The sequence below is a fragment of the Carlito syrichta genome, unplaced genomic scaffold (assembly GCF_000164805.1).
Source record: "Carlito syrichta isolate Samal-C Ts95f unplaced genomic scaffold, Tarsius_syrichta-2.0.1 Scaffold309019, whole genome shotgun sequence".
NCBI lineage: Eukaryota > Metazoa > Chordata > Mammalia > Primates > Tarsiidae > Carlito > Carlito syrichta.
The window spans coordinates 154325-169238 of record NW_007253115.1 but is presented as its reverse complement, the minus strand read 5'-3'; the positions used below and the strand labels follow the sequence as shown (position 1 = coordinate 169238).

At 55.3% G+C, this 14914-nt stretch overlaps 1 protein-coding gene across 1 annotated transcript in view; it reads right to left on the bottom strand.

Annotated features, from left to right (window-relative positions):
* Positions 1-3903: 3903 nt before the first annotated feature.
* MDM1 (Mdm1 nuclear protein) overlaps positions 3904-14914 on the bottom strand; it is a 42415-nt gene continuing 31404 nt past the window's right edge. The window contains exons 12-16 of the mRNA XM_021716852.1: positions 14614-14726; positions 14436-14539; positions 8552-8804; positions 7181-7240; positions 3904-4697 (exon numbers count right to left, since the gene is read on the bottom strand). Coding sequence (XP_021572527.1) covers positions 4585-4697; positions 7181-7240; positions 8552-8804; positions 14436-14539; positions 14614-14726 — 643 coding nt within the window. The 3' untranslated portion in view covers positions 3904-4584. The remainder of the gene's footprint in view (positions 4698-7180; positions 7241-8551; positions 8805-14435; positions 14540-14613; positions 14727-14914) is intronic.

Here is a 14914-nt window from a genome sequence, read left to right as displayed (position 1 = left end):
CGCCAGTCAGCCCAGCCCTTCCCGCAGCTGCCTCGGGGGAGGGAATGTAGGTCGCAACAGGTGGGGCTGCCGAGGCCACGCGCACAGGGACCCCTTCGCCGGCTGCAGACAGCGCGTGGTCTCTTCAGAACAAGTCTTCTCCCCACTGTTTTCATGAAAATTTGCCAGTGGGATAAAACTCTGTGAACTGAGTCACAGGCGAGGAGCACGTATGAAGCCTGTGCAGGTCTCAGGCCACGTAATCTTAAAGCTCAACTGGCGATTAACTGTTGGCCGATCCGTGGGGTGAGGGACGTGAGCTCAGAGGGGCCTAGACGCTGGCCAGGATGGAGCTGGGGCCAGGCCACAGGCCACAGGCCACAGGCCACCACTGCCCCAAGCCAGGGGCGGCCACACTCTGGAGCACCAGTGCCACCTGCAGGAGCGTTCGGGCAGCCAGGCTCCGGCGTGGGTGGGGCCGGGTGTCACACGTGGCCTCCCTTGGCCAGCCCCCACCTGCTAGCTGCAGCTGGTTTTCAGCTCCAGGCAGACTCCAGCCACGAAAGGAAGCTCACCCTAGCTGCTGCCTCGTAGAAGCCCAAAGACGGGCCACCTCGTCAGGTGAAAGTCCTGGCAGCAGGGCCTGCGTGGCCTGGTCTCCGCCATCAGGCGAATGACGGGGAAGGAGAAAGAGAGGCGGAGGGGGAGGCTGCATGGGGAGCTTGGAAAAGCGGCCGGTGGCGGGAGAGGCCCTGGCTTGGGGCATCTGCCAATCTCGGGGGTGTGAATGCTCCCACACAGCCACCCGCAAACTGCGGATCATCCGACCTCCTGCTCACCTCCCCCCACCCCGTGTGACCGCTGCCCACGAGCCGGCCCTGGCGCTCCGGGTGTGGGCCAGTGGGGGGTGCGGCAGTGTTCTGGCATCATCTGCACCGTCTGCGGTGTGGCACCGGCTGGCCTTATACCCTGGCCTCCAGAGGCGGCTCTGTGTCCCCACGTCCCCGCTTCTCGTTTCCAAAGAGGGGCTCTGAAGTGGGGCTGGGCCTCACAGAGCCACGGCTTGCCGGGGGCAGGGGGAGCACCTGGTGGAGAGACGGAGGCCGTCCCGATGACTGCCCTTGGCGCTGGCCTGCCACAGGCAGGGGCGGCAGGATGGGAGCCACCCGGTTTGCAAGCAGCAGGGTGGGAGTGAAACCCAGGACCGGCCCGGAGGAGGCTGGGCTCTGAGCCTGACACCAGGGGATGACACCCGAGGGTAGACCAGAGTGCGGCGCTGACACACGAGTTCACTGGCAGAGCTGCTGCCCGCTAGCCAGCCTTCATCCACAAGTCCAGCGGCGGGGAAAGCCGGCTCCTCGGGGCCCCGCGTGACCAGGCCCACAGCCCGACCGGCTGGTCCGAGGGCAGAGGCTGTACTCTCACCTGGAGTCGCCTTTGTGCAGCAGGGTCACCTCGGAAGCCACGTGGCATGGGCCCCGAGCACTCGGACACACTTGCCCCGTGGGAAGGCGCGAGGACACAGCCCAAGAGCCAGTGAGTGGCCCGGGGATGGCTGCTGCGGGGCTGATACACTCCTCGGGGAACGTCCCGTGGGCCCCCTCTGGGCCATCTCCCTGGCACGCACAACCTTGGCCCCCGGGTGGCCAAGCTCAGGACGGCTCATGCAGGGACCAGCCTGCTTTGATGCCGACTCACTTTCACTTCAGAGGAATCCGTGTGCACAAAAATGCGATGCCCACACACTCTTCTCTCCCAACTGGAAGAGAAAGGCAGACTCGTCTCCTCCCAGAGGCAGCGTGGGGCGTTACCTCCCAGATGACTCAACCAGAGAGGACAGAATCACAGCGAGCTTACGGTATTAGCGTACGCCCTCCAAGAACAGAGAGTGGGTGGGTTTCAAGTCAGAAGACTAGGTTGGATACACCAACTTGGAGCGCCCGGGCCAGCTCTTTAGCCTAGGTCTGCCTTCCCGTCTGTGAAAGATGACATTCGTGTTAAATCTCACGGTAACACCTCGTGCCAGGTGCCACGACATCTATCATGGGATTCACCCTTAATCCTCAAAGTCATCCTTCAAGGGGAAACTTGTGGTGTGGACGCCCGTGGGGATCCAGAGATCAGCAATCACATGCAAAGCCCTCACGTGTGCATGGCCACCGATCTGGGTTCTCAACCAGGGGCATGGGGAGAAGCGCAGCCCTGGGGAAAGTGGGGCAGATAGGAACCGCCTTTTAGAGGACCCATTCCTGGCGATTGTGATTCTGGCTCCCAGGCTGGTGGAGGGGACAGCAGTTGAGCCGGAAAGACCAAGGTTCACCGTATTGAGGGGGAATACACCGTATGCCCAAAGCAGAAGTTAGCTGCATGACGGGCGAACACAAACTGAATTGCCCAGGTATTGCCAAAGACAGATGAAAGCCTGGCCACACAGAGACACACACAAATACCAGAAACAGTTTTATTTGTGATAACCCCAAACTGCAAGCAACCCAAAAGTCCACCAATAAGAGAACAGATTAAATGGAAACCAAAGCACGGTGACTCTCGAAATACTACACCGAGTGAAAGCCAGCATCGAAGCGGGCCGTCCATATACAACTCTTCCAAGCTAACTTACATGGACAGAAAGCAGGCATCGCCCTGGGGACCACTTGAGGGACATCAGGGCACGGGAGCCAGCATGGAGCATGACCGTGGTGCCGGCCTCACAGGGGACACATCTGTCCAAACTCATCAGGCTGGGATTTCCTAACAACTGTCATTCACTGTACAATTAATTAAGAACGGAATGACACGCCCAGCTCCAGAACACTTGGAGTCTCCAGGCATTCTCATGGCCACCAGCCCACCCCCACAGGCAAGGCCTCTGAGCTGCTCTTCCAGGAGTGGGGACAGTGCTGACCCCTCAACGCTGCCCTCCCCGGGGCACCAGATGGGGTTTCCAGAGAGAGGCCATCAGTGATGCACAGCAGAGCACAGCTGTCACACAGAGACAGAGATCGTGACAGCCATCACCCAGTCCATCCCACGCCCAAAGGCTCAAGTCCATGGAGTGATTCGCTCCACCAGGTGCATCCAGGTTTTGGCCTGTTGTGTAGGCTGTCACACGCGATTCCCTGCAAGCTAGCTTTCCTGACCACAGATCAGCAGTCAGTCACAGAAAACGCAGTCCTAACCAGCCAGACGAGCCAACCTTTGAGGACGACAACAATGGCACCTGCCGGCCTCTAGACAGACACGTCCCAAACTTATTTCACACCTAATAGGCCTCGGTACACATTTATACGGAAGCCTGTCTGTGACTTAAATCCAGCCATACACTAATGCCACACTTTTATCTTCACGCTTAGTGCCTTAGTGACTTTTTCATGAACGCACTAGTGTAAAGGTCTGGGAAGCGGCTGACACCGGTATGCCCACAGCCCTTCACAACCTCCGGATCGCAAGGCCTGAGCGAGCTAACTCACTGGGAACCTGTGATTTTCAAAAGCACTTTTGGCCAACTCAGCACTTCTAAACAGACCGTCGCTTGTCTTCTAGCCAACAAGCATAGATATTCTGTGCATTTTATCTCCAGTACTCTCCATGTATTACTGTCAAGATTTTATGTCACGCATCTTATGAAACCCCTACTGTCTAAACACATACATTTATCACGATTTGCAAAATAAACAGAACGATAATAGAACACGCCCTGTAAGTGAAGAAGTGGTCAGAAGTTTGAGCTCAATTTTTAAAGTGGAAGTTTAGAGTCTTGGAAGCTCTTTATCTGTTCTGCGTTTGTGCAAAAATATTGTAGACTTGGCTTCACTGCATTCTGACAATTGCAAAAGATGTGCAACTATGATCAGCTGTTATGAGTGGAAGTCTTCCAAAAGATGTTATTTGTTCCACATAATAACTTTCTGGAGAAGTCAAGCACACTTGATCAGTTTTTATTTCAAAATTTTAATTCTACAAAGTTTTAATTCTCCATTATACAAACAATTTTTCAAAATTCAGACATTATTCAAATGTAAGCCAAAGTCCTTATACAAATAATACACACAAAGATCAAAAATATACATATCTTTCAGCAAACTCTGTTACATAAATAGGAAAAGTATATACAGCTAGTATTTTTAAAGTATAAGAATCTTAACTAACAAAACACCACAACCACAGACAGAGGAGCTAAAGCAAAAAGTCACTCGACAGCAACGGTTAGAGGAGCAACTTCATTTCGTGGCACCCTCAACCATGGAGACGCGTATCCAGCCTTGGGGCACAGACCCCCCCGCCAGCATCTCCGTTCTCACTGCGCTCAGTTGATTGGCTCAGAATCCTCCTCCCTGCTGGGGCGGAATCCTATCCAGGACACCTAGCACTGAAGTGGCAATGTGAAGAGTCTATCATCCGTGTCTCTGTACTTTGGGACAGATGCAGAGAGAATTCTTTAAAAGTTAAGTCTGTACACGCCTGTGTTAAAAATACACAAATGAGCTGAATTGACTATGAAAATCAAAGGTCAGAAAAAAATTCCAGCACTCCAAAAAATGTGAACACGGTAAGCCACAGAGAAGTTGTGCCGACGGTTCCCTGCTGAACGCAGCGCAGCTGAGTCTACGCCTGACCCCAGAAAGCCTCCTTCCTCTTCTTCGCTCGCGCCAGAGTCTGAAAAGCCCGGAGACTGGAAGCTGCGGAGCGGGCGGAGATCTCGGACAGCCTGTCCTCGTCTGCAAGAGAGCCCCAGGGTTACCTCCACTAAACATGTCACACGACAGAAGAGCAGACATAAGCAGCGAGCTGTGTGTGCCAATGTGAGGCCCCGCAGGACAATGCAGCTACTTCGAAGGCAAATAAGTTCGTGAACTCGCCCTAGAAAAATTGCTCCAGCCGGGACAGTGGCTAACACCTGTCATCCCAGCACTTTGGGAGGCGGAGGAGAGAGGATTGCCTGAGCTCAGGGGTTCGAGACCAGTGGGGACAGCTTGGTGAGAGCTTGTCTCTACAATAAACCAAAAACAACAGCCAGGCGTGTGGCGCACATTTGTGCTTCCAGCTCCTTGGAAGGCTGAGGTGGAAGGATCACCTGAGTCCAGCAGCTTGAGGCTGCAGTGCCCATGAGTGTGCCACTGCACTCCAGTCTGGGTGACAGAGTGAGACTCCAACTCAAAAAAAAAAAAAGGAAAAAGTGCTCCACACCTCACTGCTGAATCTCACTATGATCACCTTGGAGTCCTCCACTTGGGAAGCTACGCACCGATGCCAGCACCCAGTCCACCCATCAAAGCAGTTCTGGAACTCTCCTTCTGGAATGGCTATCAGGGCTGTCGGTGCAAGAATGTCCGAGTTTGAATCAGAGCAACGAACAAACAGGAAATGTCTTGTTAAACTTGGCAAGAGTGGAAGCGAAATCAAGGACATGTTACTTCAAGTTCACGGGGCTAAGGCCATGAAGAAAGCAGCAATGTACAAGTGGGTTAAATCTTTTTCTGAGGGGACAGAAAGCCTCGCTGATGAAGAGCGGTCAGGACGGCCAGTAACGAGCCGAACTGACAAACATGGCAAAAGCTTGTCGAATCGTGCATCAAAATCGTAGGCTGGCTGTGAGAAGCATAGCAGACCAAATAAACTTCGATAGAAAAACAGCTAGGAAAATCTTAACTGAAAATCTTGGCACGAGAAAGGCGTGTGCAAAACTGGTCCCGAAGGAGCTCTTGCATCACAAGGCACCAGCTCACGCAGCCCTGTCTGGGAGGGAGTTTTCGGCCAGTCCACAAACGACTGTTGGAGCACCCTCCCTACTCACCGGGTCTGGCCTCCAAAGACCTTTTTCTTTACCTAAAGGTATTGAAAGGTAGACATTTTGATGACATCCAGGACATCAAGAGTAATAAGATGACAACTCTAATGGCCATTTCAGAAAGAGAGTTCCTAAACTGCTTTGACAGGTGGACTGGGTGCTGGCATCGGTGCATGGGTTCCCAAGGGGAGGACTTTGAAGGTGACCATGCAATGAGGAACGGAGCCCTGTTTCTAGGATGGTTCGCAAACCTCACTGTTGGACCTCGTATGTAAGATGGTAACATTTTGATGATAGCACATGATAGTTTTCCAAGTTCATCACACACAAAATCAAACATTTCAATGTTTTCAAAGAGCATTATTTCCTTCCTGACATGCCATCATGTCATTAACTGAACACATAGCCTGTGATTTCAGGATCACTTAAAAACAATTTATGCTAATATTGTTTCATCCTGCTTTAAAAAGTGCAGCTGCTCTGAGCAAAAAGTCTTTCTAAACCTTTTATGAATGAGACGCCCAACCATCATTAACATGCTATCCACATTTCCAAAATAACCTCCCCAGACCCAGAACCAACGTGACTTTAACATGCTACCCTTCACTGTTGCTGAAATTCCTCATTCTGAGTCAGTAAATCTACTACAAGGTTATTCACTCGTAGAAAGCAAACCTGGATTCAAAGCTGCCTGGCATGTGCATTTCAGAAAATAACTTGGTTTCTGACTCCCTGAATTCCAGCAGAAAGCCCTGAACTTGCTAAGGGGAGAGTCACCCTTCATAGATGTGAACGTCTTTTTAATTCTTTATTTTTTTTCTTAGAATGTATAATGACAAGAAGTATGTGAACATTGAACACATAAAGTATTATATTCAAATTCACTTTCCATTCAAAGTGCATAAATTTGTAATTCCAGATTTCTTAGGATAAATTTCAAAAAAAGAGATTTCAGCTGTTCACATCAAGTCAAAATTTCTCCTGGCACTATTAGAAGCAAATAAATCTGTAAGAATGAAAACCACACAGAAGAAAAAAATCCATTTCCCCTAACCCTATATTTTTCTGAGAATTGAAAATTGACAAAAACACACAGGCACTTAAGCCAAACGGGGGATGAGTGCTAAGCCACAACCCTGAGCCCCAACTGGGTGGGATAGAGAGGTCTGACCCAGCTGTGGCACGATATGTGGTCTCCCAGTGTGGACTTGCCCCAGAACGGACTTGCCAGGCCTAGGGTACCACTTGCAAATGGGGATCCCATCACATCCTCATGGGGTATGATGATCTAGTTTTAGAATTTGGAGAGTACTTTGCAAACGCTACAGGGCTAAGCAGATGTAAGATTATATCACTTTTTTGACAAACTCGCAAAACAGAGTTCAAACTTCCATCTCACGAGACTGGAAATACCTTCGTCGTTAAAGGCCTCCCGCTCAGGTAACTGCAAATTGTTCATCCTTGCTTTTCCTACTTAAAAAAAAAAGAAGAAATTAGCCTTCAAAGCCACCAAACATCCTATCTTAATTATACCAAGCCCTTAGTAGAAGTAGGCTGTCAGAAATGTTACTAATTAATTTCACGTCTCGAGAGAAATGACCACACAAGGGCTACTCAGTTGACTTATAACGTGCTTTTTAGCAAGTATGTCAACAAGGACTCTGGCCTCCTGGGTTCTGCTCAGGACAGCACTGATCTACTCTGACTTCAGAGATGTGGGAGGCTTCCTACTGGAGAAACCGGCTCAACACACACTTATGAAAGTGGGACACGCTCACAGGACAAAGGTGGGAGCAGGAAAGGTCTGGAGAGTGGGAGGAAGGGAAGGGTGCGAGCGAGGACGCCGCCCAGCAGAGGACGCACTGGGCCGGCAGGGGAGCCAGGCCAGGAGCACCAGGCCCCACGCTTGGCAGGCTTGGCAGGAAACTGGTGGAAAATCTTCCTGCGAGACAGACGCCAGAGCCTCTTCAACTCTGCACGGACGGCCGCTGCCTCTCCCAAAAGGGGGACTGAGGTCTCGCCCTGAAGGCTTCCCAGAGCTGCTGTGGCCAAAGGTCAGCCAGGGTGGATGGCGGATACAGGTACCGCCCTCAAAATGCAGTCGCCTTCCCCTCTTCAAAGACAACACCTCCCACCCATGAGACGAGCACGGGTGCGTGCAAAAGCAGCATGCCTGGGAGCCCAGCACTGTGGGAGGCCGGGGCGGGAGGATCGCCCGAGCCTGGGAGTTTGAGACTGGGCTGGGCAACACAGCAAGACCTAGCTCTACAAGCAATCAAAAAATTATCTGGGCATGGAGGTGTGCACCTATCATCCCAGCTACTTGGGAGGCTGAGACGGGAAGACCATGTGAGTCCAGGGGTTCAGGGCTGTGGTGGGCCATGTTCGTGCCACTGCCCTCCAGCCGGGACAACAGAGTGAGACCCTGACTCACAAAGAACCAAAGAAAGACCCAGAATAAAACCAGCAGCAGACGTGTCACCAAGAACACCCCAGAAAGAGGCGAGCGAGGCCTCCAGGACACCAGGGTCATCTCTGAAGGGAGTGGACACTGGCAACACGGGCAGTGTCTGGAGACATTCTTAGGGTCCCGCCCTCTGGGGGGAAGAGCCGAGACCCCGCGCCACAGGGTACACGACAACTGAGCATCCTGAAGAGAATTCCTCCGACTTGAAGAAATCTATCACGACAGCTAAAAAACGAGAGAGCGTGATCTTTTAATGCAGAGGAAACGCGAGCACCTAAACACCTGGGTGGACAACGAGCTAAGAGCAGCATAATCACCATTGTGCTGGAACTCCGGGTCGCGCAGAGAGCCCTGGATTCGACGGGCAGGGTGCCAGTAGGCCGGGGCACCCAGGGGGGAGGGTGACGGCCCAGGGGTGCCGACTCGATGCTCAGAACCCTCTGAAGCTGGAGGGGCCGCCCCAGCAGGTCTGTGGATGTCCACCTCCGTGTCCTCACGCAGAGGCAGGGGGTCGACCGTCTTCACGCCTGCCGCGGGGGATGTCAGCAGGGCTAGGGCCCGGCTTCCTTTCTGGATGACAAGGAGGACACATGTGTTCATTTCTGCATAAGCAGGCCGGACATCCACAGGTAAAAAGTACAACCACAATAGCAGGAGCTGGGGAACATGGGCAGCCCCATGTGGAGAGAGAGAACTCAGACTTGGCCACGGGGAACGAGATGCATGCACGGTCTGAGCGACTGAGAGAAAAGTGGCCAGCATGGGACAGGCACAACCGTCACAATTGACATGAGCGGTTTTCATTGCTACAGCCTTCTTCAGTAGTTGTAAAAAAAAGTTAACCCTGATTAAAAAGCAGAAAAAGGACATGAATGAGCAATTCTCATGCCTTACAAATTATAAACCGCAAACGTATCCGATCTCATTAATGATCAAATAATTATAAAATAAAGCACGGAGATACTGATTTTTTACTTACCAAACTGGAAAAATTAGTTTCAAAACAAACAATAACACCCAGGGCTGGCAAGGATGTGGACAAGCCAGCAACCAGACAGCTGCTGGATGGCCACCTTTCAGGTGGGCTGGCAGAACGTTGCCAAAGCCTTGACGTGGGGTGTTCTTTGACCACACCACAACACTCGGGGAGTCTTTACACAAAAGAATAATACTATCCACAAAAATGTAGCTAAAGGATTTCTTTACAGCATTTTTTCAAAATAGAATGATTAAGAAATAACAACAGGAATCTCAATAAAAACAGGTTTTGACAATAAGCATCTAGTTTTTTTAAAACTGTGGCATAACTACAGATTGTTTCCACAGAAAATCATATCATGTTTCCACTAAAAAAAAATACGTTATATTTAATGACATGGAAATGTACTTACAACACAGACTAAGTAAGAAAAAACTGATTATGAAATATCATCTATAGCATAACAAACAAATAACCAAATACGCTCGCGTGCGCGCGCGCACACACACACACACACACACACACACACATACACACGCCGCCATCCCTCCATGATGTAACAGTGATGCTCTGAACAGAAGCTGTGCCATCAGATACTCTCGTTTCTAGCTTGGCCAGTATCAGCCTTCCACAGTGACAACGTATCAGCATCTTAGAAGGCCCGGCAACTTGACTTCTGCAAAGAATGCAGACCCAGGAAACTTACACCCAGCTCCCACCTCCTGGCTCCTCCTCCAAGTCCGCGTTCACTGGCCACTCGAGAGTCCATCAAGGCAACATCAAGACCCTGCTCTCTAAATGCAGGAGCCGTTCTGCGACAGGAGAGCAGACTGCCTGTGCAGACATCCTGGGGCTGTGGTTCTGCCCAAAGGACATTTTAAACCAAGGCCCGGCGAAGTCGCAAGCCAGCCACCAGCTTCCCCTGGAAAATTCGACTGCCTGGCACAGTACGGACAACCCCAAGAGGAGCGGTTCTCTGAATGTTTTCCTCCAACCACATGTATGGCCCAGGATCCGGGGTCTTGTCGAGTGGCACTCACTCTTGCTGCAGACCTGAGCAGAGCGGCGACGCGCCCGCCTTCAGCACATGAGCTCCGGCCTCGCGTGAAGACTCGAGGTGCTTCTGAGCCCAAGGCCCACGGGGCCCACAGCCCACCGCCGCACACGGCCGTGCTCCACAGCAGGCTGCCGCGCAACACCACGGTCAGGTCCTGGCTGCTCCGCGGCACTGGCCCCTCCACGGGCATCCCGTGCCGCCAGAGGATGCCCGGGCTCCCTGAGGGCCTCCCTCCAACCTCGCCTCCTGCCTCTCGGCCGGGCCTGGCCTGCCCGGCTCTCAAGTCGGCAGGCACCTCTCACTCCGACACCGCAGCCGCTGCCCGCCCCCTGAACAACCTGTGCCCCAGATCTCGAGTCAGGTCTCAGCAAAGACGCTGTCTGTGTAGGGACCTGTCCAGCGACTCAGGCAAGCGCTGCCTCACCCAGTCCTAGGGGTCGTCTGCACTGCCACTCGGCCCCAGCATGCACTGCTCCCTGAGTCACTGGCTTTGGCGTGCTCTGCCCCCACGACGTGTCAGCCCACGATACAGGAGGCCTTCCTGACTCCCCAGCCCCAGACCCTGGAGACGGGCAGGCAGTAGGCGCCACTGAGCCTCAGGTTGGACGGCGTGAACCACACTCCTGACACTCCCCGGGTCCCTGCCAGTTTTCCTGCTCAGCGCACGGCACCTAGCGGTCTTGCAGGATGACCGGGCCTCAAAGTCCCCCAGGATCTCTCCTCCCATCCCAGGCAGGCCCTCTTCCACAATCCTCCCCTCGTCCGCCTTCCCACGACCACACCAGCACCGCCTCCTGCCTGCACATGCCCTGGAGGGGTGCCCACAGCCTCCACCTTCCAGCAGCCAGACTGAGCCTGCAAGCACAGCTTGCTCACCACACCCCAGATTTAAAGTGCCTTGACGGCGTGTCACCACTCAGAGAGGGTGAGGGACGTTCCCAGCACCGCTGTCCTCCTGCCACCCGCAGTGCTGGTCCCGCGTCCTGAAGCCCCACGCTCCCTCTCTCCCTGGGCTCCCAGCTGCACTTGTCCCCAGCCCAGCGGCGGGTCAGCGCTGCCCCTTCCTCTCCATCTCAGCTCGGTCACTTGGAAGGAGCTTTGGTGGCTTCCCAGACACCTCCCAACAGCCGAGACGCAGCCATCCCCCTCCACCGAGACCCCATCAGTTTCCACTTTATGTGTGCATGCATGTGGGCATGCACACGCACGAGGCCAGTGTCCTCAGCAGACACAGGTCCGGTGACACGTCCGTCTCACACCACAGGCACAGCTCCCAGGGTGGGTACATCTGCTGGACAGTGAAGTGAGCTATGCACACTCAGTCTGAACATAGCCTTGAGACCTGAAGACGCTCCGTGAGGATCCAGCTGACACGAGATTCCACATCGGTTCTGAGACACAGATGGCTCAGGACTTTAAGTCCATATGTAGTAACACTGTCATCTCTTATGAATGCTTTTATAAGCTCAAGGGGAAAACTGTGTGGACGAGGGGAACGACCCCTCTGCCCCCGGGAGCCAAGGGGGCCCAGAGGAGGGGAAGTGGCCACATCAGCTCCTGCTGCAGTCCCTGGTGGCAGAAAATTCATAGCAGCCACGTCCAGGCATGCCGTCTGACACCTGCAGCTCTTCGAGGAGTTCATCACTGAACGTCACAGCCACAAGCCTGGCACTGACACACTAGGGGACAGTACTGCTCAACTGAGGTCACTCTGTTCACTCCACAGTACACGAGGGCCACACATGTGAACCCAGCAACAAAGGAGGACCAGGGCCACCAAGCCAGATGCATGAGTACGGCTGCCTGGTCGCTCGCGGCCTCCGGCGCAGCCTGGACGCTGGGGAGGGCAGAGTGGTCCACAGACGCAGATGCCTGAGATGCGACGCTCACCAGCGCCGGCCAGACTCCTGGGGCCACACAGTCTCACTTGAGCACGGGAACTGTCTGGGTCTCCCGCCACTCTGGGGACGTCGACCAACAAGTCACCTCCATGAGCTGGGCCCAATGCCCGTCAGGGGTCTGCGGGTGGGTACCCTGACCCGTCCCCCAACCCCGGAATTCCCACTGTGAGCTCTAGGGCTCAGGCACAGCCAACAGCAAAGCCCGCTGGACCTCTGGATCCTCCGGCACCCCCAGCCGGCCCGCCTGCTGGGCCACGGCCCGTGGGAAGAGCCGATCCCCACCAGGGAGCCATCGCTCCACAGCCACCACCTCTGACCCCCCCAACCCAACTCCATGTCCCCAGTTCCCCGAGCTCCTCTGGCCCGACCCCGCCACCGGGGCCCCTCCTGCCCCAGCAACGCTGGCCATGCCAGTTCCCCTGGCCACCTCACTGCCTCCCTGGAGGCAGATCAAACCCCAGCCAGCTCGGCTCCCAGCCCTCCTGCACCTCTGCCGCACCCTGCCATGTCCGTTCCCTCCCAGCGTCCTCCCGACTCCGCTCACTGGGACTCTGCAGCGTCACCGAGAAGCAGCTGGGGCGCTTTCCAGTGGCACCGCCACCCTCGGGGACAGCAAGGACCGCCAGGGCCCAGCAGACCCTCTGCCCGCCCCCTGCTCAGAACGTCCCTCCCACAGCACACCCCCAACTCAGCTCCCGCCAACACACAAGCCCCCAGCACCTCGTGGCCTCCCGGGCTGGCTCCGCCTCCTCTCAGGAAGCCCTGAGGAACGTCCCTAGGCTGTCCCCAGTTCCTGCTGCCCTCTTCTCGGGAAGTCCCTCACCCAGGCTCTTGGCCACCTCCCACCACAACTACCCGGAATCAGGTTACCAGGGACCCTCACACACCACGTCTGGTCTTCAACTCCCGTGTCTCGCTGCCCGTCACGGCCCCACCCACCCACCCACTCGCCGCAGGAAGCCACACCCTCCTGCCCATCCCCACCTCTCTCCAACCCCCCAGTGTCCCGTCTGCCCCCGACACGCGCGTACCCTCCTGTCTGTCACCTCACTGGCCACCCCGCAGCCTGCTTTGCGGGCCAGTTCTCAACTCCCAGCCTCCCAACCTGGGGCTCAGGCCTGCCTCCACCTCCTCCCCTGTCGACACCCCATAAGCTCCCGTCTCAACACCTCATACCGCTGTCCCCCACACCATCGGGAGCCCGCCCCCCGCTCTCTAAGCCATCACCCCACCCAGCACGTCTCCTGTGGCCCAATGGCTTCTCTCATCAAATGTGTCCGAGGCAGAACCTTGACCCTGATGCTCCCTGACAGGCCCTGCCTCATCCACCTCCTGCCTGGGGGAGGACAACCCCATCCTCGCTCTTAGGCCCGGGCCTTGAAGGCCTTGAGTCGCCTGCCTCTCCATCCTACCCAGTCCTGTCCAGCACACGCCTCACGGAACTCCAGCAGTGGACTCCTCCCCCGGCACTCCCAGAAGGCGGCCAACTCCGCACTGGTTCACGCCCTGCACCTGCTCCCTCCGTCTACTCAACATAGAAGCCAGAATGACCTGGGAAACACTCGAGCTGATGGATGTCACTCCAGCCCTTCCGACAGCCTCCTGCTCTGTTCAGGAAAGAGCCCCGTGTCCTGCTGAGTCATACGAGCCCTCCATAGCATGGTGCGGACCCCACCTCTGACTCACATCCGTGCTCTCCCAGCCACACGGCCCTCCCAGCTCCTCCGAGGCAGAGGCCCGCTCACTCCTGGGACGCGCAGTGCTGCTGGCCCCCTGGAACGCCTTCCCACATGCCCTCAAGGGTGACCCTCACCCCCTCCAGATCCACCAAGGGCTGCTCTCCACAGGGACTTCCCAGTCACCTCCTGTTCAGCGCCGGGACTCGTCACCACTTGGCTCTGCACTTTGCCTGGTTACCCCGCCCGTTGCCTCTCCCCCACAAGACAGGATGTCTGAAGACGGCCATCACTGCCCTTGGTTGTCTCTGCAGCTGCCAGCACCTGCAGAAGCTGGACTTGGGTCCACGCCCGACTGGAAGCTGCTTTCCCACTCTCCCCGGGAGTCACTGCTGACCAAACATGAAAGTACATCAGCAGGAGTGCAGTGCTTCCAGCAGAAAACAGTCAAGCCCCTTGCCCTACCCAAAACGGGTAAGCGGTGGAACACACACGAGCGCTAAAATCCAAGCCTAAGGCGCGTTCACTCCACGTAACTGTAATCACAGCTCCAGAAGACGCCTTTCCCCTCAGGACACAGGCACTCACCTTGGTGCAGGCACTCTTTGACGGTTCTGGAAAATCCTGAGAGGATGCTCTCTTCCTCTGCTCTGGGGGTCTCACCTTGGACGGAGACACGAGCACGGCGCCCCCTGGAGAGAGGGGACAGGCTGAGCCAAGCACCGGAGCACGCGGGGGCAGGCAAGGGCCACGTGTGTGTGCTCACCCACGGCCGGCGTCGTGAGGTCATGGTGAGTTCTCTGGACCCCGCCGAGCTCCCTAAGCGTGGGGGTCGGGAGCCTGCCGCCTCGGCCCGAGGACAGGGAAGACGCCTCCGACCTGTGAGTCAGAGAATCTGTGAGTCCACAGGGTCTCTCTTCCGGAAGCCAGAGTGCTCACCATCACAGCGGCAGCACCACATGCAACTCAGGGGAGAAAGCCACAGGAGTCTCGAGGTCTTGCTCCACACACGTTTTTTGTTTGTTTGTTTGAGTTGGAGTCTCACTCTGTCTCCCAGACTGGAGTGC